At 34.0% G+C, this 23,953-nt stretch overlaps 3 protein-coding genes across 4 annotated transcripts; 2 read left to right on the forward strand and 1 right to left on the reverse strand.

Moving 5' to 3' along the window:
- Window positions 1–51: 51 nt before the first annotated feature.
- Window positions 52–18,623, reverse strand: LOC102617770 (eIF-2-alpha kinase GCN2). 2 transcript variants are annotated; one of them, XM_006478632.4, is made up of 29 exons: window positions 18,143–18,623; window positions 16,902–16,970; window positions 16,749–16,808; window positions 16,557–16,662; window positions 16,186–16,290; window positions 14,668–15,084; window positions 13,272–13,403; window positions 13,097–13,183; window positions 12,866–12,952; window positions 12,662–12,773; window positions 12,062–12,179; window positions 11,237–11,291; window positions 10,921–11,090; window positions 10,055–10,239; window positions 9,054–9,202; window positions 8,664–8,913; window positions 6,104–6,377; window positions 5,931–6,024; window positions 4,999–5,079; window positions 4,782–4,838; window positions 4,089–4,220; window positions 3,928–4,011; window positions 3,459–3,567; window positions 3,010–3,146; window positions 2,236–2,358; window positions 1,587–1,672; window positions 1,377–1,479; window positions 976–1,095; window positions 52–580 (listed from the first exon to the last, which is right to left on the reverse strand). In XM_006478632.4, exons 1-29 carry the CDS (start codon window positions 18,262–18,264, stop codon window positions 470–472), a joined length of 3,735 nt encoding a protein of 1,244 aa, XP_006478695.2. In that variant the 5' UTR covers window positions 18,265–18,623; the 3' UTR covers window positions 52–469. The 2 variants fall into 2 exon arrangements, with proteins under 2 accessions (XP_006478695.2, XP_015385986.2); XM_015530500.3 differs by lacking the exon at window positions 18,143–18,623 and having other exon boundaries at window positions 16,745–16,808.
- Window positions 18,624–19,549: 926 nt separating this feature from the next.
- LOC102617489 (uncharacterized) lies at window positions 19,550–21,432 on the forward strand. The gene is made up of 3 exons (XM_006478631.4): window positions 19,550–19,717; window positions 20,504–20,969; window positions 21,105–21,432. The coding sequence occupies exons 2-3, from the start codon at window positions 20,523–20,525 to the stop codon at window positions 21,255–21,257; spliced, it is 600 nt and encodes a 199-aa protein (XP_006478694.2). The 5' UTR covers window positions 19,550–19,717; window positions 20,504–20,522; the 3' UTR covers window positions 21,258–21,432.
- Window positions 21,433–22,605: 1,173 nt separating this feature from the next.
- LOC102617196 (tetrapyrrole-binding protein, chloroplastic) lies at window positions 22,606–23,923 on the forward strand. Its single transcript, XM_006478630.4, has one exon. It carries the CDS (start codon window positions 22,828–22,830, stop codon window positions 23,677–23,679), a length of 852 nt encoding a protein of 283 aa, XP_006478693.2. The 5' UTR covers window positions 22,606–22,827; the 3' UTR covers window positions 23,680–23,923.
- Window positions 23,924–23,953: the final 30 nt, after the last annotated feature.

Here is a 23,953-nt window from a genome sequence, read left to right on the forward strand (position 1 = left end):
TATTTAATTATTTCAAGGAAGACAATAAACAAAAAAGAAAAGAGAAACATAGAAAATTTTAACTCGTGTGATCAAGTGATGACGTATCCATAAACTAGTTGTTCTTTATACACAGTTATGAACAGAAAAACCAAAAAGAGAACTTTATATACAAATATACATCTGCAAACACTATGTATCCTATCAATTTATGTAGTGAACTCTGCTAAATCTGGTGGTAAATAAAGATGTCTACAAAAAACCTAAAACTAAAACTGCAAAACTTCATGGCTGGAACTTCGTCTGCCTTTCAAAATGCTTAAACAAACTCTGCTACGAGGGAAAACAGTATAGGCGATCTTGTCCCAGAACTTTAATCTTTTTACTGGGTATTTGCTAAGGCAACTCAAGCTACATTATTCTTCCTAATGTGTTGCAGAGTAGCAATTGGAGCTGTGGCTTACTGAAAACTAATCTTTGATATGAAGGCCTAACTCCAAAGGGATGGGTTTCTGAATTGCGAAGCTATTGCATCCAATAGAAACCTGACAAGACTTTCCCTCTGAACTTCCTTCTCCTTCTTAACATCTAGATGACGAACCTGGACATAAAATTCAATTGCTACATTATGATGAACATTAAAATGGCAATCAGGAGGTATTAAATACATAATTCCAGGATGTTTATATTTTCGGGTTCAATTATAAAACTAGAGTATATTAATTGTCATTGTAACATAAAAAAACAACTATATATGTCATATATTTTCATTGATCTCTTCCCAGCTTTTATCCGTAGAGGAGATCTGCCAAGAATATACAAACCTGCACTGAGTTTCCAAGTCAACTTGGGTGTTTATTGTGATGAAGGTCGAATGAGTATGTCTTATGTTATAAAATTGGTCATAAAAGATTGTTATCTTCTTATGGTCCTCAGGGTACATTTCTAAAGAACTGCAATAACAACTTCAGAAACAGATTGTCAAATCAGAATTACCTTAACTAAACCTTTCTGAGCACCCGTGTCTGTAAGTATGACAAGACATTTTATGTCATGCTCGCTTGCATACTCGTACTGCTCTGTAAGGCTTGGATCAGGTACAGGGACAAACTGAGCCTGATAATGATAAGTAAAAGATTTATTAAACCTAGTATTCAGCAAGATGTCCAAAAAAGCAGGAGCACACTGAAACATCAGAAAGTATAGAGATGAGCTCTAAAAGGTTTAGATCTACAAGATCTACACAAATTATATCATCTCCAAACAAATAGCAAACAATAGAAATTCATAAAACTACCCCCAGGCACCTACCCAATTTAGAGGTATGAAGAAGAAACTTAAAGACACTTTTTGAGAAGCTAGCATGGCTTACTTCACCAGACTTCTTAATAACTGACCTTAATATTTTCTTCCCATAGTTCAGCAACTAACTCCATGCGCTCAACCAATAAGCCACCTCCTCCTCTTGAACAAACAAGAACACTGGTGCCAGCTTCATTTCTGTAGCAATAATCAGAAAGATGATAGCCCAAATCTTAAATGAGAACACTAGAAGCTTGAAAAGGTAAGAAAGGAATAGAAATGATAGAAAGTTAAAGAAAATGCACCTGACAGGTTTAAAATCAACTGGATAATGTTGAATTATTGTCTCTAGTGCAAGGCTGGCCCCAACGCCACTTGGAGGATTTGTTCTCTGAAAGAAAGATGAATAAATAAATAAGGAAAAGTTGAAAGAGATATAAAATTCATATATTTCACATTTAAATTATTTATCTCAATGTGGCCTGTGATTTACTAAATTTTCTGTTCTGAAACTCTGTTTCCATTAGAATCTGGAATTTCCATAAGGTCAAAAACTATGTTCACAGAAAAACAGCAGAATAATCAAAGGACCTTGAAATCCACGATAATAATATCACATAATCAGATAAGCTACAAAAGCAGCTACAAACATTCAGAGAAACATGGAACGTTATCTATGTAAGCTTCAGAGTAATTTTAAAAGAAAGCCACAAATAACATGAATTGACATTCAATTATCCTGTTGATTTCAATCCAAAAACAAAAAACAGAATAAGAATAATGACTGGACATGACCCTGAGTCAGTGAAAGATAAAAGGAACTCAGTATACTTTTTCTTGCACTGGCAGCATACCAAATGCATGCAACTATTGCCTTGTCTATTGTTCGAGTGAAGGGTGCTTATTCATTTATTATTAATGCTGATGTAAAAAATAGTAGGAAAGAGAACTCACAGGTGCATAACCTACATACTCGCGATCCCACATTCGATGTAGTAAATAGTCATAGCGACCACCTACAGCAAGCAATGTACCTTCAACAAGTGTTGCAGGATATTTCTCCTTCACTGAAAAAACCTGGACAGCGAAAATTGAGTTTGGTTGAGGAAATACACATGACGGTGAATTATTTCTTTATGTGCTTATAAGATCTACGGAAATAACATACAGAGAACATCTGATATATAACTGATAATAATCAATGTTCAATTACAGCTTGACTGGAATGTTTAAAGGTAACTAAATAGGCTCAATCAGATTACGGATGCAACATATTTACTGATATATATTTTACTTTTTAGCACTTAATATGTTTTGACAAAAGAGTTCCAACAAAGGGATAAGAAGATAAAAGGAAAATCACCAAAAATGGCCAAATACTAGATCCTCAAGTTCCAGACTCGATAAAACTAACACAGAGACACACACACATAGAGGGCACAATCTAGAGATTTAAAAAATAATGTGGTATAGGCAGAATATAATCAAGATCAGGCAACTTCCAGGCCATGCTTAGGACAAGCAAACTCCAAGGTTGTCAAGCTGGGCTCTAATTTCATACACGTACAGTTTAGCAGCAGTTACTATCCTTTGGATATATACTGAAAATAACTATTGCAAACTTTCTGGTTTGCGGCAGTTAAAAAAGAATGAGTCCGATTTTTCAGTATAGGAAAATTTAGGAGAAAGAGGGAGGCAGAATGGAACAAATATAAGTATTTAACTTACCTGAAAGAATAAATTTCTATGATAACTCTCAATAGGTGGCATTAGCGCATCTATATAAATATTTTTTTCAATCCTCCAAATTCTCAAGTAGCTAAAGAGATCATACAGCTCATCCAGGGCCTTGCGAGTAGGTTTATCTGCAATGTGCAAGATAATGGATGATAAGAACAAATTTCCTCACACAACAGTAAGAAAAGTGCACCTTTTTTTTTTCTTTTTTCTGTTGTCAAAGGAAATGAAATGTCTTAAAATAATACAAAAAGTACAAAAGTCAACCAGATATCCAATAAAAACCAAGATCCATCTAAAGAAAGTGGTAGCTAAAGCTAGATGAAGAACTTTATGTATGGACATAAAACATTTTTGTATCTGTGCACCTAAAGTAAGAAAACCCCTGCCCTTCAAGAAGGATAATTAGAAATGTAAGAGGAAGTGACATCAAAGATTACCAGTTGGTAAAGCACCCCTCAACCTAGGAAGGGCCTGATCTGCAGATCCACAAAACCTCAGACCAACAGTCTGCAGCCTATTTACAACAGCTTCTGCTAAATTAAGTTCCTGGAGGAATTAAAATATATGAGAGAGCAATAGAATCAATTTAAAGAAAATTATATTAACTGTTAAATGAATCATCTTCTATATTCAGATCTATTTGGACTCAGTTTACTATAATGGATAATTTTTCCGAACATATTAACATTACTTGTCATTAACGAGACAATACATATTAATATTATTCTCTGACAGACTCTTTAATTCACAAATGGACACATCAGATATAGAATTAAACTGGCCATTTCAATTTCCATAGACTCCAAACATCATCAAAGTGTACAATTCTATCTCCTGCTATTAGTATGTTGATGCAAAAGTTTTAGGCTACTCAATGTAGAAGATATTCTATATGTTTCTTCAAACCTGCAAAAGCTGACGCCTAATAACCACCCACTTTGACTTCCATTCAGATGATTGAGGACGCAAAGAACCCATCATAGAAAGAAGCTTCATCCAGAAAGAATAAGTGTCAGCACATCGCATGTTCAATCACGCATATCTCATAAACACAATAATGCATATACCTCAGCCACTTTCTCTCTATGCTCAGCCTTGATTCCTGCCCAGGACCAAATTGCCTCCAGTAGGTCCCCGTGATTGAGATGAATATCACATGACTCTGCATGAAAGAAACGAGTAACAATGTCCATTGTCACCTGCCAAAAAGGTTGGGGGGGGGGGGTGGTTAAGAAGGGGAGTCATAATAAAGCATTCTAACAGCCAACAAATTGTTTAACTGAAAATTACTCAATCATAAATCGTACACAAACAGTATGCTAGCATGTGCTTGTTATTTTTGAATGTCTGACAATGATAGTTCATATTTAGCCTATAGATGATTCTGACATGGAGTAAAATAAATGTAGAGGCCTGATCTGTTTTTTGTGAATACATAAAATGTTTGCACATCAAGTAGTGCAGCCTTTAATTAACCAGGATTTGCTTTCTACCATTAATGCAAATAGGAATTTATGTAGACTCTTAAACAAAAGTCTTGTTGGGAGTCAAGGCAGGAGATCAGTTCAAAATAATCATACTTGAAAGATAAATTTAAATCAATCAAATATTAAAGATACTTGGACCCATGTAAGTTTGGTTCAAACCAATCTTATTTGGAGCAAGGGAGGGAAGCCTTACAAATCAATATTTTACTATCATATTTAAGTAAAATATGAACCAATGAAACAAATCTATAGATGAGACAATTGAAACTGCACCTTGAGAACCTCGGCCTCTGTCAAAGCTGATGCACCACCAATAATGTCAAAATCACCCTATTGACAGTAAACAGACATAGAAAAGGAAATTAACATGCATCAATGTGGCAAGCAGGTAAACCAATTGCAGTACATTTCTTCAAATATTTTCTTTGTAATCACTTCAAATCAGACGAGAAACTCTTATGTTGAATGCAATGTTTAAGGTAATCCATACTTGAAGATAGCGATTTGGCGGAGAATGACCAATTGCTCTCCTGTAGACAGATGATATCTCGTATCTTTTAAATGAAGATTTCTGCAATAAAGTAAAAGTATACATTAGCTATTCCATAAAAAAAATTTAACTACCAGTCCGCAAGTACCCAAAAAGGAATAAAAAATGAACACGAGCAAACGGACTTGGATTCTCTCCTAATCTCAATCTTCCTAATCTTTTAAGGATCCATTGATAAAGAAAATCTATGTTTCTAGGGCCAGGATTTGTCCATTTAAAAATTAACTTAACAAGTGCCATGAACACCATTGTACTTTAAAAGTTATAAATGAATAACACTTGGTCTTCCTAAACCTTATCCGCTTTCAAGAGAACCAACTCATGAACAACTGCAACAGGGAGACTTCAATTACTGGTGAAACACAACATCAATGAAAACTGCATCAATGGCAAATTTCATAATCCAAAACAGTTTGATTTACTATACAGTTGCTAAAGAAAATAAAACAAAAAAAGAATTAACAATTTTTGCAATCAGCCAATCAGTACAACAATGAGTGGGAGTTAACATATAGTAGTCGCTGAGGAATGAAAATTAAACAATAAAAGTATGAATTTTTTCCTCTTGGTAAAGTTTTGCTGCAGTGGCACTTATTTCTCAGTTTGATCTCCTGATCACTAGCTAGAGAAATTGGATGTACGCAGAAGGGGAATTGAAAGTAAAAAAAGAGCTAATCTATAAAGCCACAAAACATGTTTTTGAGGTTTGATAAGGGAAATATTAAGACAATAAATCTTCACCATAGAATGCTTTAATTGTCATGTCCAACAAATACTTGAGAGATTACGAAAAATGAGGACAAGAACGGATCCCAATCCAAGGAAAAATAGCACTCATGACATTGATTCGGGTGAAGCTATATGTTCAATACCTGGTTTGAAATAGCCCAACGAATGAAAGGTAACCGCAACTCATGACTAAGCTCAAGCAGATCTCCTCCATGCGTCAAAAGTTTGACAGTGTTCCTTCTCATCCAAAAAAGACACTTAGTTAAGAGCCAGTTCTAGCACTCAAGACGAAAATGAGTTGGATTAAGGTGGAAACCTTTTGAACTGTGGACAATCACCCAACAGATACATGGGTTCTATCTCCAGATGCTTTGCACAATGCTGTCTGAACATTTCTTTAGTGACCTGAACAACATAGTCACGGAGTTCTGTGTCTAAATCTGAGTACTGGATAGAGGAAGTATTATCTCTGTTCAACCTCAATGTACCAGCATGATGCTTCATGTCTAATGTCTCTTCATCAAATAAGGAACTCACAACTTTATCATATATACTTGTGTCCTCAGAGGAATGCATCATCCGTAGAATATCTGAAACGATCAGGAAAAAGCGTTTATTCAAGCATATTGATGAATTAGATACAACATGAACTGATATAAGACATTAAACTCAGTATCTACTTGAAGAGAATAATAATAACAAATAAGCAAAAGCCTCCCATAATAAGTTGCGGAAAAATTAATAGTAAGGCATTAAATTGTGTGAATATATTATACCCAATGTCATTGATTGTTTGAGAGATTTCATCCAAGAGAATGTAGAATAGGTTACTCAACTAAGCCCCAATTCAATATTAGTTCATGTCAGCTATAAGAATCATTTTCCTCCATTCATCCCCATCCACAACCATGTTAATGTAAGTCATACAGAAACTAGATATTTTGTGACACTTCTTCCCCCATGACCAGTGGTTATGGCTTCCTAATAAAAGCACATGGCCATACAACACCAAAACCGTGGAATTTCTACAATGCTTCCTAAGCCAGCTCCAAAAATATTTAAGGGGGCATCAAACATCAAAACCATATAGGACATAAAACTAGTTTTCCAAGTAAACAAAATTTCCATGTGCTCGAACATAACTTCAGTTGAAATTCTTGCATGTAAATATATGTAGATTTCTAGCTTAAAAAATTGTAAAAGAAACACTAATATCAAATAACTGGTCCACTAACAAGGTGTCACTTGCCTCCTAACGAAGGAAAATAATTATCTCATCTCGTAGAAATAGAGAATATACAAGGACACAGAAAAAGTGGAAAAAATCATTAAAAAGTATACATCTTGTTGCTTGTTGTATTTGACTAGGCAACTTTGTGGTCTACCAAGAATGTAGTGTTGCCAAAGTCTGATGGTATAATAGATAAGGATTTAAAAACAGTTCAAAGTAACATAGGAGAATAAATAGCTGAATTTTAAAGAGGAAGGACTACTAGTAATTATTTTGCCCACCCAAATCTTTCACAGAAGCACAATATAGAGGTGACAACTCAAATATATTGATCACTACAGATGACTACACAATCATTGCAGATAAAAATGAAAATAACAGCGCGAGATCTTCAGTTTTCCAAGATTAACTGAAACAAGAATCCAATCAGTGACTCCATAAAAAGGCTGAGCTAGCACTAATGAAACTCCACGATCACAGATAAGCGATATAAAAATTAATTTGTACATGAGATAATGTCAATCAATGTGTTACAGACAAATTGTCTGCAATAGTAAATCAAACAAAATAAAAAGAACAAGTGATAAATGGGTTAATTCGAGGAAACCCAAACCTCCATAAATATGTTTTTGGTACTTCAATATCAGGTGCACAATAGACCCCATGTGCCCTAGAATTATGTAAACACAACAACTACTTTTACTTGGGAGGTCTTTGTATTTTTTACTTAATCACTTAATTGACTTAATTTCAATCGGTTAAGTCATTACGTTTATTTGTTTTTTCAACTCAATGAAAATTTTCAATCATTAAGTTATTAAGCTAATTTTTTTTAACTTTTTGCTAAATTTAAAAAGTCTAAATACTATCATTAAAAGGTATTCTCCAAAATATCCATATCTAATTAATTAGTTTACATCCTTACCAAATAAAATTTAATAATTAGCATTATTACCCATCTCTATAACTTGTGATACTATAGTGGTAGACTACTATTATTTTGTATCTTTTATTTTCTTTAAATTAGCATTATTTATCTTCATAATTTTTTTATGAATATTTTTACATAAAAACATCACGAACTACAATAAAATTGATCAACATTACTAATTTAGAATATAAAGGGTTCTATTCAATTGAACATGATTTATATTATGATAATATATTATCTAATTTAAGTTTTTTGAGATGCTTATTATTTGTCTAACTTAATTTGTAAGAGCGTAAATGTAAAAAAATAGTTTTCAGATTTTTTAAGTTAAAAAAGATCAACTTAATATTATTTTTAGCAATTCCAACAAAAGCAAACGTATCATTAAGATTTAAATATTCAGTTCTATTCAGAATTCATACTAATTCAGGTTTATTTAGATTTCAGAGAAAAGAACAAACGTCACCTTAGTTAAAATAAACTATGATAACATCTCAGAGATATTACGTGAAAATTATTTTTTGGAGGATTGTATCACAATGACTCGCCTTTTTTAAATTCTTGCTTTCTTTATTCCATTTGACGAGCCAATATACCAACTATATGCCTAGTCGTAGTCAAATATAGGTCAATTAACTAACTATCAATCTTACCATGAGTCACAAATGCACAACCATGAATATTTCATGTCTGTACGAGGTCTTAATTACTTACTATCTAACAACTCGTATTCCATTTGTGGAGGCAATGCATCCTGTAAGAGTTCTGTGGCTGAAGGACGATCAGATGGACTTGGAGACATTAGGCGCCTCAACAAGGATTCCTGTTCTGAAAATTTAGCTACCCATGATGGAGGAAGCTCCCCTTTTTGTTTCAAATCAGATAAAACAATTTGTCTCTCCATTGCTGTACTGAAGGGGTGCCATAGCTCAAAAAAAACAATTCCTAAGCTGTACATATCAGCCTGATATAAAAGAAGTCCACAAATGTTTTATCATATAATCTTGCACGAAATGAATTATAACTATAAAGCTGAGCACGGCAAATGAATAGCATTCTGGCTGGAAAATAGCAGAAGCAAAAGCAACCAGGACCAACATTCACCTTCTCATCAATCTTTGGCCATCCTTGCTCAATTTCAGGAGCAGTGTAAAAATAGGTACCAACTTGACCAGTACCATCAACTGAAACTCCACCTGTGTCCGTAGGGAAAGCTGCATCCTGATCCAGCTGCTCCAACTTCAAGAACTTGGCTGAAGCAAAGAAAATAGCAAGAAAAGAATTTTGATTTGTCATTTTGTTTTCCCTTCTTGTTGGTTCAACCACATTTAGTACCCATGAATAGCTAAGTTAATTATAATGGCTATACACATGGTAAAATAGAAGAAATGTACAATATTATGTCCCATGATGTTTTCAATATTTCAACATCTAATCTTTTAGGAAGAAATAAGATCAGATTTTACGAAGAAAGACTTCAGCCCACATTCGTGGAGCGAGAAGCACATGAAATATAAGAACGACAAAAAAGTACGCTGTAAGTGAGCACAAATAGGTTTTTAAAGGTTCACAGGTATTATTTTAAAAAGTTGCTTCTGAAGAACAGCTGAAAAATAAGGACAATCAACTCAAATTGAAAGCGAAGGTGACAACTTGTATGAACTTATAGCAAGTTAACAAATACTACACAGGCATGAAAGCACAAATAAGATTCAAAGAATCATTAACAAAGATTAAAAAGAAAAGGCAAAAAATATTTAAAATGTAATATTATCACAAGGATAATTTTCAATTTCCAGATGAAATACTTAGTATCATATTAACAATGTACCATTAGCACATGTGCAACGCACTCCAGGTTTAAATCAGACAATCTAGCTCATTTAAAACACATTTGCAAGTGAATATGTTGGTATCACTTGGCTGCAGTACTAGCATGTTCAACAATGCAAACTGGGCAATTATCCCTCCAACAAAGTGCACTGGCACCTTCTGCTGTCAAAACTCAAAAGGATAATATCAGCAGGAATATTGCCCTTTGCAATTGACACAGGTTTATTAACAATACCCATATTCAATCACCAAAAAGAAATTCAGGATCTTACCAAGACCGAAATCCCCAATTTTAATATCATTGCGAGCATCAAAAAAGATATTATTTGGGGTTAAATCCCTATGGATGATTCCTTGTCCATGTATGTGTGCCAAGCCCTCCACAATTTGGCGAAACAAATGCCATGCTAATTCTTTGTCAAAATGGTCGTATGATTCAAAAACCTGACGAAGAGTTCTTCAAGAAAGAGAAAGTGGATGAGGAGAAAGTCACAATACAACATGGCCACTACGGCTTATCAAAAGGAGAGTAAATAAATAACTATAACCATTCAACAGATTTATGAAGCTGAAATGAAGAAGCAACAGATTAATTAGAATCACAAACAATTTTGGAATTATAAAGAAAAAAAATTGTACTAAGTGTGGTGCGTGTGTGTTCAAGAACTCATTAAGAAACAAAAACTAGATCAAAGATCTCCTAGCATGAAATATACTATTTACCTCAAAACATTAAATTCAAGGCAAGTTTGTTCTAAATGATACATGAACTAGGATCCAATATCATATGAATACATGAAGTAATCCAATATCATATTTTATAGAAAGGTGATTTTCAAGTGCCAAGTATTGCAAGTATGGACAAAGATCCAACACATGCCAATTCAACGCTCATGGCCAACAATGTGGCTCATAACACCAGTCATGAAGTGAGAGTACTTGTCCCAAGAACAAGCATGTGCAGAGAAAATAATTTTTTAAATCAATTGTTTTTCTACAGTTAATTGCACAATTTTGCTGAAACTACTGCTCTTATTTATTTCCCACCAAGGAAACATATCTTTGCAAAACACAAAGAAAGAAAACAATATGTGATCCAATTCTTGAGAAGAAAATAGAAGGGAATTATTGTTTCTACCTAGGGCAATATTCCATTTGAATATATAGATATGTTGATTCAAGCTTATTCTCCTGCCCGATGACATCAGCTGAGCTTGCAGCTCTGTTGCTGAATGTGGAGCTTGCCACAGTGCCAGAACCCCACATGCTGTCACCATCAAAATCAGCAACTCCTGTTTCAAACCATGCCTGGAAGTTTTTACCAGAATTATAATCATGATTTCTGTATTACTAATTGAATAAAAGCCAACAGAAAACAAAGAAAACAAAAACGGCAGGGACACAGTGATTGCCAAAACATACAGAGAGCTAACTAGGGAAAAGAAAAGTATTACCTGATAGTAACGAACAACATGCTGATGCTGCAAACGTGAAAGTGTGGCTACTTCCCTGAGTACCTCACCATAGATAATGCACAAACAGATTTTAAAATGTTACCCAAAGAAAAGTGGAGCAAATATCAAGAGCAACAGAAAATGAAAACCCAAATATAAAATTAGGTTCACTTGATTTTCCACTAAAAAACTATTGTACACCAAAGTTAGATAACTTGACACCATAAAATCTGCATAGTATATGATAACACAAAGAGGAAACTATTTCAACATTTTAATTTCTTTTGGAGAAAAAAAAAAAAAAAAGAGAGCCACATCGTAGTTGCATAAAATATTCCATGGTCAAGTGGTTGAAATAATGGCTAAAGTTTTTCTTTTTTTTTTTTCTCCTCCCCTTGATAGGAAAGAGAGAAAATTTTATAGAATATTAGAAGGGAAGAAATAACACCTAAAGATTTTAATCCTGGGAACCAGAAGATGCTAAAAAGCAAGACAGATAATATTGGAGAGTGGAAAAATGAAATTGGAAGATAAATAAATAAGTAAATTGCAAAGGTTGGATAAATCATTAAACATGTAATTGCATCAACATTCTATTTAAAATGAGTTATAATAAAAGTAATTTGAACTGGAGTACCACTTATGGATAGGAATTTCAAATAATAATAAGTTGTCTAAGATAAATAGAACTACCAAGAAAATGGAGTATCCTGAGGCTCAAAAGAAGATAGAAATAGATTACAAAACATTGCAAAACCTAAAATGTAGCACTAAGTTGAAATGAACAACTTTGATCTCTCTTTTGAGATTAAAAAGTAAATTTACCGTAAAATTCTGTCATTGACCGGCAAGCTTTTGTCCTTAAGGCGAATTTTTTTTACTGCATAATGTCTTCCATCCAGTTTATTTTTGCACAATACAACATGGCCAAAACCTCCATGGCCTGTTGCAATTTAAAGGAAAATTTGTAAGTAAACAAAAGAAAACATAAAGCTATTTTTCCCATAAAATAGAAAAGGAAAAAAGGGAAAATGGAAAAAATATCCCACAACCAAGAAAAATATTTGGGTCAAAACATGTCATCTAAAATTTAAACAGTAATCTAAACTGTGCAGTAGCCAACGAAAAAGTAGCAAGCAAATGTCTAAACAAGCAATAGCATCAATTCCGGAAGGGGGGAAAAATGCATCTCTAAAAATCTCCATAAAGTGCCAAATTCTTACTATAGTGTCAACTTTCCTCTCAGTGCAATGTCTGAACTTTGGGGAAATTCTACTATTTGCAGAGAAACTTCAAATACCAGAAATCAACTTATCCATACCCAAAGAAAGCCCTAGCCACATCCATAAACGAAAGTATCTAATCCAAGTTTATTTACTTTTTAATTTTCTAAAACTAAATAAAGAACTGAAAGGAGTGCAATACCAAGAGGTTGTAGCTCCTCAAAGTCATTAAGATATCGAGAGCTTGGGAGAGACATATTAGGGCCTCCAGAATCCACTGAAGGTTTCCAAAACTGAGATACTCTTGATGAAACCTAAAAATATAATAAAAGCGAAACAAATGTTAATCAACTTTTGATGGAAAAATCAAGTGGCAAGTGAAGCGGGTGATAAAAGAACAACAAACCATCTTCTGATGGAAAACTTGATTGAAGGTTTTGTTAAATTGAGAAGAAGGTTTGGAAGCTAAATCCCGCCCCCGTTCTGAAAAGATCTGAACCAAGTCATCAGAGAGCATTGCAGTTTAATAACAAGTAGGCAGAATAATATTTTCTAAATTTGTATTAATCATAAAAAAAAATTTTCAAAAAAAAAAAAGAAGACTTTTTCCCTGTATAGTACATATCAAATTACATACACCTAGATTGTACAGCTCAGTGGCGATCTGTGGCAAAGCATCTGTCAATGACCCTGTAGACTGACAAGCAAGCCGAAGAAGATGAACCTAATGTAAGATAAGCAAATACTCAGTCCAGAACTTCGATTAATTTCAGCATGTTGTAAGGGTGTGTAAGAGTGCATGGAAAGTTTACCAGTATTAGATCTTTTTCAATATCTTGAGATGCTTGATCTTGACCTAAGGATGCAAAAGAAAATGACTCTAAACGGTCAATCTCAGTATCACCACCATCATTATTGGATCCATGGTCCTGAAGAAGACTGTCCTGTGAGAATGAAGATTATCACAATAATGGCCTTCAAAATAACAAATGCACATTCCTGGAAATTGTAAAAACATGGAGAAAGCTTTAAGTAGCCATAACATATTAGACATTCAATGTGGCTTGGTCAAAACGAAAATGAAGCTTGTCACTTTGAGCAGCACACTGGTTTTGTGGAATGATATGCTTCAGATGTGCCAAAAAACAGTGATTCATTTGATGGTTTATATTTTAATTTAATCCAAGCTCAACAAAATTTCATAATGCAGTATCAATTTTTCTTTGATCATCTTTTAATACAAAACTTCAACACTAGAAAAGCAAGAATTTCGGACTTTCTTTCGAAAGGATCCTTTTCTTTTCTTTTTTTTTAATAGGACTTCTATTGTAGCATTGTATGAGTGGACATATTATTCTCTCATTTTGAAACCCTTTTACGGCTTGGTATTGTTCATCGAGTAAATTGATTTTCTTTAATATAATCATATCTCTTTCCTAGCAAATATAGGTAAGAGTCTATCATTTGCCTATTCATTTCTCCTTACAAGTTTGTTTCTCATAGAAGAAAAACATGGAGACTACATTAAACAAATTACAATGTTACTGAAAAAAATGAGTATTACTATTAATTCCAACCGTCCCAATTGACATAACATTCATCGAGTGGACGAACCCTCATAATTTTCAAGATAATCTACTCGTTTATCCGACCATCCACATGATGAATGGCACATCACTTGGGATGAAAATTTAGGGATCTTTTTTTGGATGAACAGTATTACTTGCAAAAGTTAGCGCCCTTTCAAACTTAAACAAACAGTCACAATCCAAGAAGGCAAAGTAGTTAAAGGAACAAGATTTATTTCCCAAATCAAGAGATTGATACCAAACTGCATGAATGAACAAAACAAACAAAAATACTTTATATGTTTTCTGAAGTTTTTCACAAATTTTGAATGTGAAGGTACTCCTTACTCAAAATCCATTATTTCCCACTATTTAGTGCAGAAAAGGGACTCCAATTGAAAAGAATGAAGCATATGCATTTAATTATTCAAATAAAGGAAAAACATCATCTAAGAAATATAATCTTGCACTATTTTCTGAATATGTTGATAAAGCAGTACATATAATTAACTCATCGAGAATAAATATGGAAGAATATCACTGGTTAATATGAAAAATTAAGAAGATAATATGCAATATGACAATGTTAGTTGCAGACATGAACATGGAAGAAAAACAAGACCACGCAATCATCACTCACTCTGTTCTCGCCTTTGATACCATTTTCTACCCATTCCTCCATTGGAGATGTGCTTGAATCAGTAGTCGAAATGCTCCTATTGTCATCTTCATTCTCTTCTTTAACTGTGTCCAGTTTAGCAGAAGGAATAAGTGCTGTTCCTTGGTTTGCATCTGGAATCATCAATGGCTTTACATTCTTATCAATTTTTCTCCGCATAACCTCATAATTTGAACCATCTGATGCATGGGATGGCACAGAAGGAACAACCCCCCTGTTTTCATCTATTCCAAGGCCCCAGTGCCATGACTCTCCACAGCCACTGAAAAGGTCTATGAAGCCATAGACAAATGGAACTTTTGAAGAGCAACTCTTGCTAGCTGAGACTGCACTGCCCTCAAATGACTGGCTGCTGCTCTCTGTTACTAAGCCTGGTACCTTTCAAAGAAGAGGGTAAATCAAAGACATGAGAGGAAAAGAAGAAAGAAAAAGCAAAAGGACAGTGAAATCTGAAAAAGAATCCAAAGCAAATTTTAATCCCACAAGTATGACTGAAGTTTAGGTCCTGATTCAATTTACCAGACAAAAAATTAAAATGTTGGTTCACCGTGTTAACCTTTTAAACACCACTCACGCAAGGCCCCAACCCACCCCCTCACCCCACTCTTCCCCACATTCCAAATTAAATAACATGCAAGGCCACTGCACTCTAAATTAGATAAATCATCCTAAAATCATTTGCTTCAAAGTTTACTCTCTATCAACTCAGCTTGAAATACAAGAAATATACCCAATGATCTGCATTTTATCCATAAAAATTCCAAAAAAATATAATATCTTATAGATATTATAACAGAAAATGTCAATGTCCACATTAAGATTAAGGCTAAAATACTTCGGGGTTGAAGTTCAGACCATCAAATGCAAATATCATATAAATAATATGGTTTATGTTTTCAAGTTCATCTTGATTAATACATATATTCCAAGCTATTATAGGACACCTTAGCAGTTGGCAGGGGGGGGGGGGGGGGGGGTTGAAATCAATATTTTATCTTCTCTTTTACAGAATGGATGGTTGGATATATTCAAAAAAGCAGAATGCAGGGCAGATATTTGTGATTTTCTGGAGAGCTATAACAAGGATCCCCTAAGGAATGTCTCTTCAGAAAGAATATTCAATCAATCCCATAAGCTAATGCCAGATCATTTCCATTTACAACCTGCAAATCTACCCCTATTTAGTGCTCCCAAATTGTTTGAAATTGAAAAAACAAATATCCAATCAACCCCAAGGAAGTTAGGGGGGAATAAAATCATTTTCAGAGAATAAAAAAAATCAAAGAAACAAAGTCGACAACAAAAACTCAGTAAAATAATAATGACATATGCATAGCCAATTTAAAATAAGGAATCAATGAATCACTGAGCAGACATAAGTACAGAAACAAACGATTACACCGAATAATTTAAATACATGTAGAATAAGAAATTAAAATTTATCTGACACTCTGGGACCACAGAAGTAGCAAAGCTTACAGATTCATTCGACTGGCCAAGTGGAACAATTTCAGAGAGGAACTCTTGAGCAGCCTCCACCAGATTGAAAATCATTACTCTTCCTTCTCGAGCATTAGAGTTCGCCTACAACCGAAAAAAAAAAATTTGAAATTAAAGCATCAGTCTACAAATATTTGATGATGGAAACTGAACTGTGGTGCATGAAAACTGCTGCTATAATAGAAACTTTGACTTCCAGTACACAAAATTGTCAATGTGAACAAACTCTGGCAGCACAATACAGGCAAGAAAAGGTTTCTATTTAACAAAATAGATCATCAGCATCACTGATTATTGTCACCGCAACAAAATTCATGATAAAGCATACGATACCAAAAGTCATGCAATACCTGATCTTGAAGAAGACAGAGAAGATTATCAGCATCACTTTTTGTCAAACCTTTCTCAAGAGTGATCTGCAACTTAGGACACTTGTAAGGATATCCTGGTAAGCACCTGATAAAGAAGCAAACAAAAAGAATCTTAATAAACAATGTGCATGGACACTGTAAGGAAACAACCATGAACACCAACTCACCAACCTAACTAAAAGAAGTGCAGAAACATCTAGATCTTCATAACCCATATCCTTTGAGTAAGGCCTGCTCCAAATTTCAAATAAAGCAAAATTTAATCAAGGATAGATGACTGATCACTAAAGTGTTTGAGTTAATATCCTTCAAGGTTAACAGAACCTGAGCTTGACAAGGATTTGAGGAGGAGATCCTGAAACAACTTTGCAGTCTTCTTGAAATATGGCACACCTAAAAACACAATTTAGGGAAAAAAAAGTGTAAAAAATGGGGCAAGAAACTTTGACAGCATTGTCAAAATTGTTTTACAGGATTTTGCTATTATGTGCAAAAATAATGTCACCTAAATAGGATCTTTGAGCAATAAAACAATCAAATACACAGACAGTGTAGATTATTCGTAATCCTAATTTCCTATAGTGTTGCTTCAAATTAAATCATCCCCTTCTAAGTCTTCATCTTATTTCCAAACCCTACTCTATCACCTTCCAGCTTGCCCATCACACCATATAAGCAGTCATCTTGCAATTATAACAATTACTATGTCCTAAGAGTTCATATACTATTGTTAAACCCTTTTATTTATTTTAAGCTCTGGGGATCAGAGGTTTTTCCTTGTCGAAACCAGGTTGATTGGTCTTCCTTTGAATCTTCTAATCTGTATACTAAATACGCAAAGCAACTAGGATCTATGTTTGAATCTACATAGGTATTTGTGTGTGTGTGGTTCTATGAATCTTCTCATTCTGTTAATTAAATTACACAAAGCGAGACTAGTGTTTGGATTTAAATCACCATTATATATGGATTTGCGTGTGTTTGGATGATTGGATCCATGTGATAAACCCATTGAATATAATTAAACTATGCATGTAAGGAAGCATATCAATGATAATACAGAATGAAGAACAAAGAAGAATGCATAGAGAATATCCACGTATCAACAGTTTGTAATGATATGTGATCAAATATGTTTGATCAAATGTCAAACATTCTCCATTATTGCTATCTTTATGTTAGAGGGTTTCTATAATTCTAGCTATTTCAAAAGTTGTACTGCCGGTTCAGCTTTCTCCACACATGTCAAATGTTACATCATATAGAATGGCTCACATCCAAAGAACCAAGTTAAGCAAAGTTTCACAAAAGATATGCCAAACTGACCCATGCAAACATCAAGTAGTCTTCTCTCAGATAACTTAACTCAATGGAAAAAATCATGTTTCAATCATAAGTTACATTAATCATTCGGCAGGATTCCAACCATTTCACTAAATAACTCATCCAAATGTTCTTTCCAATAAATAAACAAAGCATCACACAAATATCCAACCCACTTAAATTCGAGTTTAAGAATAAAACCTTCATCCAAAGTCACTTGAATAACAGCAAGAATGACTTACAAGGCGGTGATCTCCTCAGAGAGAAGCTCATTGTCATCAACAGTACTAGAAGAATGATCTTTGCTCTGTGCTCTTCCTTTACTCCTCCTCCCACTCCCTCCTCCTTTCTTCTTCTTCCCCATTAAAAAATGAATTGAAGCGGCAACAGCTCCTCCTCTGGCTCTTTCTCGAATGCACTCGTTAAACCCAATTCACAAATAAATGCAGAAACAGATGAAACTTGACAAACCCAAGAACCCCTTCTGTTATTTCCCTCCAAAAATGAAACAGCTTACTCAACGCCGATGATTCACTTTCACATCTCAATGAAGCTGTAGAAATTTCAAGGATCTTGAAACTTGATAGTAAAAAAACGAGAGCGTTATGTTAATATTGATTGGATTGATAGTGGAAAACTGGAAATAATAAATGAGAAGAATATTTAAAGTTTGCGTTTAAAATTTCGCTTGGAAAAAAAGAACTTGTCAAGTTGAAGCTGGTGGCGCACTGTCAAATTGGAAAATAAAATTATTAATATTACGTCAATAATTATTTTAATTTTTGTACGATAGAATGAATAAATAAAGTAATAAACCATGTATAAAAATAAAATAAATTTACTACAAAAATTTTGTTCCTCTTTAAATAATATTATGCTTACTTAATTTGAACATTTAGGTAAATTATGCTTATAACACCAATCATTTAATACTATGAGTATGATATTAATTAATTTTATTATTAATTTTGTTGATTTACTTGGGACTCAAGCTTCAGCTCATAGACTCCTTTCTTTATTATTTTCATTTTTGTTTTAATTATGACATACAACTTTGTATGAGTGTCCATATTTAAAAGAAATATATATATATATATATGCTGTTGCTCTACTTTATTCTATGAAAAAAATAGAATTTCATTGGATTTACTTGGGACTCAAGCTTCAGCTCATAGACTTCTTTCTTTATTATTTTCATTTTTGTTTTAATTATGACATACAACTTTGTATGAGTGTCCAAATTTAAAAGAAATATATATATGCTGTTGCTCTACTTTATTCTATGAAAAAAATAGAATTTCATTGGATTGAATTATTTAATATTTATTGTGTACTACATGATACAACTTGATTCATTGGCATAGCTTATAAGAAAATTCAAACATCCTAATATTAACTATTAGTTATTTAAAATTATTTTTCAAGATAGAAAAAGTTAGTAATTAAAGATTGTATTCAACTTTTATCTATGACATGTCGGTTATTAATTTATCACATAGGTACATGTCGTCATAGAATATGAAATTTTTATGACAATTCGTTTATATAATCAGAATTGATATGAAATATCGGAGGTAAAAGTACATGACTAGTCGGTTTTAGGTTCATCTTGTAAATGAATTATCATACACTTTATGAAATCTGTACGGCCTTACATTCATGAGTATTGCTTATTTAATGGTTGAAAGTACCCTCATTCCCAACTCTCGTCGGACGGGAAAAGCAAAATCCCTAACCGCTCCCGGTCTCCCACGCCATCGCACCTCGTTGTTCTCACGCCACAGCCGCCGCTGCTCGCACCCTCGCACCTTTTGCTGGTATATCGAATAATTTCGGTGTTTTTAATGGTGATTACTGCTTTTGTGTTTATTAAGGAAAATGTTATTCAAAGCTACTGAATTTGATGTTTTAATAGAGATTATTATGCAGAAAAATCGTAAGACGTATTACGAAATAATTTCTGATTAATTGCTGTTCAGAGTTTAGTATGTGGGCAGAATTTTAACCTTGAACTTATTGTCTAGTGATTGTCATGCAAAAAAATAAATAAATAAATGAAAATCATGATTCTGAAAATAAGATTACATGAAAAGGGTAATGAAAACTTGTTCATTTGTGACTGATTGATTCTGTTATTGCTAGTTGATTGTAGTTGACAATTGGAGTTCCTCATACTGGAGTGAACGTGAAACAACAAATATTAGCTAGTGGCATTGCCACTTTTTTGCGAAATCTGCTTGTGTTAGTATCTATACATACCACTGTAGGTTCATGTTTGGTTTCTATATGGGTCTATGTTTTAGTTGTGTATTGGTGGTGGGGAAACATAGTAAAACCAATGCCAGAATGTTTGGCGTCATTCAAAGGACCCTATGCTTCTAACTCAATACAACATTGCAAATTTTGAAGGTTTTGTATTTGAACACTTGCTAAATCATTTAGTTTTCTGTATACTGTATTGTGAGTTATTGTTTGGGATTTTGATGTGGTGGATGGATATCTTTGGTTTCTACTGATGGATGTATTCAACTTTCTCCGTGGGTTGAAATTTTAAAAACTAGTGACTTATCAGGCTCTTGTTTTTGGGTTTTTTTTTTTTCCAGATTTGTATTCTTCTCCTACATGGGGTCTACAACTGAGGCGGAGTATGCTGCATTTCTTGAGAAGGTGAAGCGGACAGTTTACCTCGACAACCTCTCGCCTCAAGTTACAGAACCTGTCATTAGAACCGCACTCGATCAGTTTGGGAATGTCAAAAACGTTCAATTTATCCCAAACTACACAGAGTTCAGGAATATCCCACACTGTGCTTTGGTGGAGATGGAGAACTTGAAGCAAGCCAAGGATGTGGTCACATCTTTGCACGAGTTTCCATTCATGATGTCAGGAATGCCAAGGCCTGTGAGGGCACGGGCTGCTGAAGTGGAGATGTTTGATGATCACCCGGCAAAACCTGGTCAAAGAATACAATTCCAATGGTTGGATCCCAATGATCCTGATTTTGAGGTAGCACAAAGGTTGAAGCGCCTTGCTCGGAAACATGCCGCTGAAGCTTCGTTTGTGCTCAAGGTAAGTCTCGTGTTCTTACAATAACTACTGCAGTCGCTTTTAGTTATTCATCGTGCATTTTTCTTTATCGAACTTGTCTCCGAAATTCTGGACCTGCCTTTTTCTCATCTAAGTGGCGATATCCATTTCGTGTAGGAACAACTGGAGCAGGAAGAGCAGCTCGCAAATCAGCAAGAAGAAACCCTTAAACAAAATTACAAGAAGTATGAGACACTAGAGGGCATTATGTCTGATGGAACTGCACATCGTTTGGGACGCCGCTATGATGTGAGAATCCATGATGATTGATAATTTGTGTGAATCTTTTGGTTGGGCTTCTAATGAACATATCTGTAAATTTCAATGGACTTCAATGCTGGATATACAAATGACTCTAATGTTTTGCCAAAAAGAAAAATGAAAAAAAATGAAAAAAAAAATTGATATACTCAAATATGAACGATGAACCTATTCGTTTATTCCATATCAACGTTCAATTTCATATGCGTTATATAAAAATTAAGTATTAGCGTATATCTTAAAATTCATGCTAAGAGGTTCATCATCACAAATAATGTCACATATCATGTACCATGTGTATTGAAAATGATAATAATATAATAAGTTATTTTAAAAATTGTGAAAAATCATTGATCACTTGATGAGCATACCATCTTATTTGAGAAGAACATCTTAGTATATCTAACATTTTGATAAAAGTTTTTCGTTGTTGATTATATACCTAAAATTATTTCCAAAATAAAAATATTAAAAATCATAATGAACCATTAACATTTTTCAATCATATTTATTACATCGACACTTTGTTTTTTAATTTTCGATGCTCCCATCTTCCACCCCCGAAAATAATTACAAAAAAAATAACAAAATAACAACTTACAAATATTTTAAAGAAGCCCAACTTGTCAATGTGACAGTATCCTTATAATATACCATACTTGTTTTGAGATAAATGTCTTTTAGTCCCAGAAGATTAAATCGATTAATCATACAATTAGTTACAGTGTTCTTTAAAAATTACCTAAAATTCCATATCCTTTATCTCTACATTTGATAGTTTACATATTAAAGTCTTAAATTTTAATTATGCCTTATTTTTCATTTATTTGAATTATAGATTATGTCAAACAAAATTTTTATCCAATCCTTGGAAAGTTCAATCAAAGTTTTAACAACTACAAAAGTAATGAGCTCTGTGAAAGCTGAGACTTGGTTGAGTCTCGAGTGGTTTTTAGAGAATTTTATTTGACGAACTATGTTAGTTCAAATCTTAAAGAAAGTATGAACGTTAAAAATTATTTGGATTTAATCCACACTTTAACGTTTAATATAAAAATAATTTTGATAATATTTAAGAATATAAAAATTAACTACAGCAAGACCTCAATGAATTAATAGCACTGGAACAATATACATAAGTTAAACGAATACTAAGTAATCCAATAATAATTTAACACGTTTGGCCTCAATTTAAGATTGAAAGAACATTACATAGAGTTGAGATTGAAATTTATCGAGTATTAATTTAGTAATATTTTACTCGAAAATCATTCACCTATTATTTTCTTGTTTCTTTCCTTCATATATTCAATAGTGGACAAAGTAAGATAGAGAGAGAGAGAGAGAGGATCTTGCCTCACCCACATCGAACCAATCAAAATGCTTGCTTGTATTTCTCTTGATGAGCCTACTCGATTCCCCTCCTGACCCCCATCCACAAATACACGCACTCATTAACCCACACCTTGACATTACACAACGAACAACGCATATCCCCACTCTCTTTTGCCTTCAAGTATTTCATTTCTTCCAAATATAAAAAATAAAAACAAAGAAGTAATAACGATAACAAACAATAATGGCCACAAACTCTCTCCAATCCCTCCACCACCATTCCTTCCTCCGGCGCCACCACCCCGACGCCGCTCCGGCAGCCGCTCTCAAACCCACCAACCCAAATTCCCTGTCTTTCTCACTGTCTAATAACAACAATACTACTACTACTACAACAACTAGTGCAAATACTATGATCACATTCTCATCACTTTCCCCATCTACCACTTCTTCTTCTTCTTCTTCATCACAAACATCTACTACTACTACTACTACAACAACAACAACTTCAGAGCCCATCTCCTTTGACCTTCTTCACCAACACTTACAAGCCCAAAACTTCCGGCAAGCCGATGAAGAAACCCGCCGCCTGCTCATTGCCCTCGCCGGGGAAGCCTCAGAGAAACGTGGGTATGTCTTCTTCTCTGAAGTTCAGTTCATTGCAGAAGCCGACTTGAAAGCCATCGACGAGCTCTGGAGACAGTACAGTGACAACAAGTTTGGGTACAGCGTTCAGAAGAAGATTTGGGAGAAAGTTAACAAAGATTTTACAAATTTTTTCATCAGAGTTGGGTGGATGAAGAAGCTGGACACTGAAATGGAGCAGTACAATTACAGGGCTTTTCCTACTGAGTTTATTTGGGAGAACGGGAAGGAAACTCCCGTGGGGCATTTGCCATTAACAAATGCTTTGAGAGGGACACAGTTGCTTGCTAGTATCTTGAATCATCCTGCTTTTGAAGGCATGCAAGATGATGATGATGATGATAATAAGCAAGAAGAAGAAGTAAGTAAATTTGGTGGTGGTGGTGATAATGGAGTTCTGAAGACAAAGCCATTGAGCAAGAGTGTGTTGAAGACAGATTACAGCTTTTAGAGTTTGTGAATTCTACCTTTTTTAGCACATACCCACAACACAAGACATGGTTAAAAAATGGGAATTGGGTTTTCTTTTAATTTTTTAAATTATTTTGTAATTGTAGTGGGAAGTAATTATGAGAGTGATCAATTGAATATTGATGGTTTTTAATCTTTCTTGTATCTACTTTTCTCAACCTTTTATGTAATGTTGAGAATAAACAAATATATCGTATGTTATTACTTTTAAGGATTGGAATGAATGGTGACAAAGCAGGACTGGTCCACTTTTT

Source organism: Citrus sinensis, chromosome 3 (assembly GCF_022201045.2).
Source record: "Citrus sinensis cultivar Valencia sweet orange chromosome 3, DVS_A1.0, whole genome shotgun sequence".
Taxonomy (NCBI): Eukaryota; Viridiplantae; Streptophyta; class Magnoliopsida; order Sapindales; family Rutaceae; genus Citrus; species Citrus sinensis.

Bases quoted from the DNA above. Each gene is read 5' to 3' on its own strand.
- LOC102617196 (XM_006478630.4), top strand. From the start codon at position 22,828: ATGGCCACAAACTCTCTCCAATCCCTCCACCACCATTCCTTCCTCCGG.
- LOC102617489 (XM_006478631.4), top strand. From the start codon at position 20,523: ATGGGGTCTACAACTGAGGCGGAGTATGCTGCATTTCTTGAGAAGGTG. The intron at 20,970-21,104 runs GTAAGTCTCGTG...CATTTCGTGTAG, and splicing joins AAGCTTCGTTTGTGCTCAAG to GAACAACTGGAGCAGGAAGA.
- LOC102617770 (XM_006478632.4), bottom strand. From the start codon at position 18,264: ATGGGGAAGAAGAAGAAAGGAGGAGGGAGTGGGAGGAGGAGTAAAGGA. The intron at 15,085-16,185 runs GTAAGCTTTGCT...CTTCTTTGAAAG, and splicing joins TTGGCCAGTCGAATGAATCT to GTACCAGGCTTAGTAACAGA. The intron at 9,203-10,054 runs GTAAGATCCTGA...TCTTTGCTTCAG, and splicing joins AATTGGGGATTTCGGTCTTG to CCAAGTTCTTGAAGTTGGAG.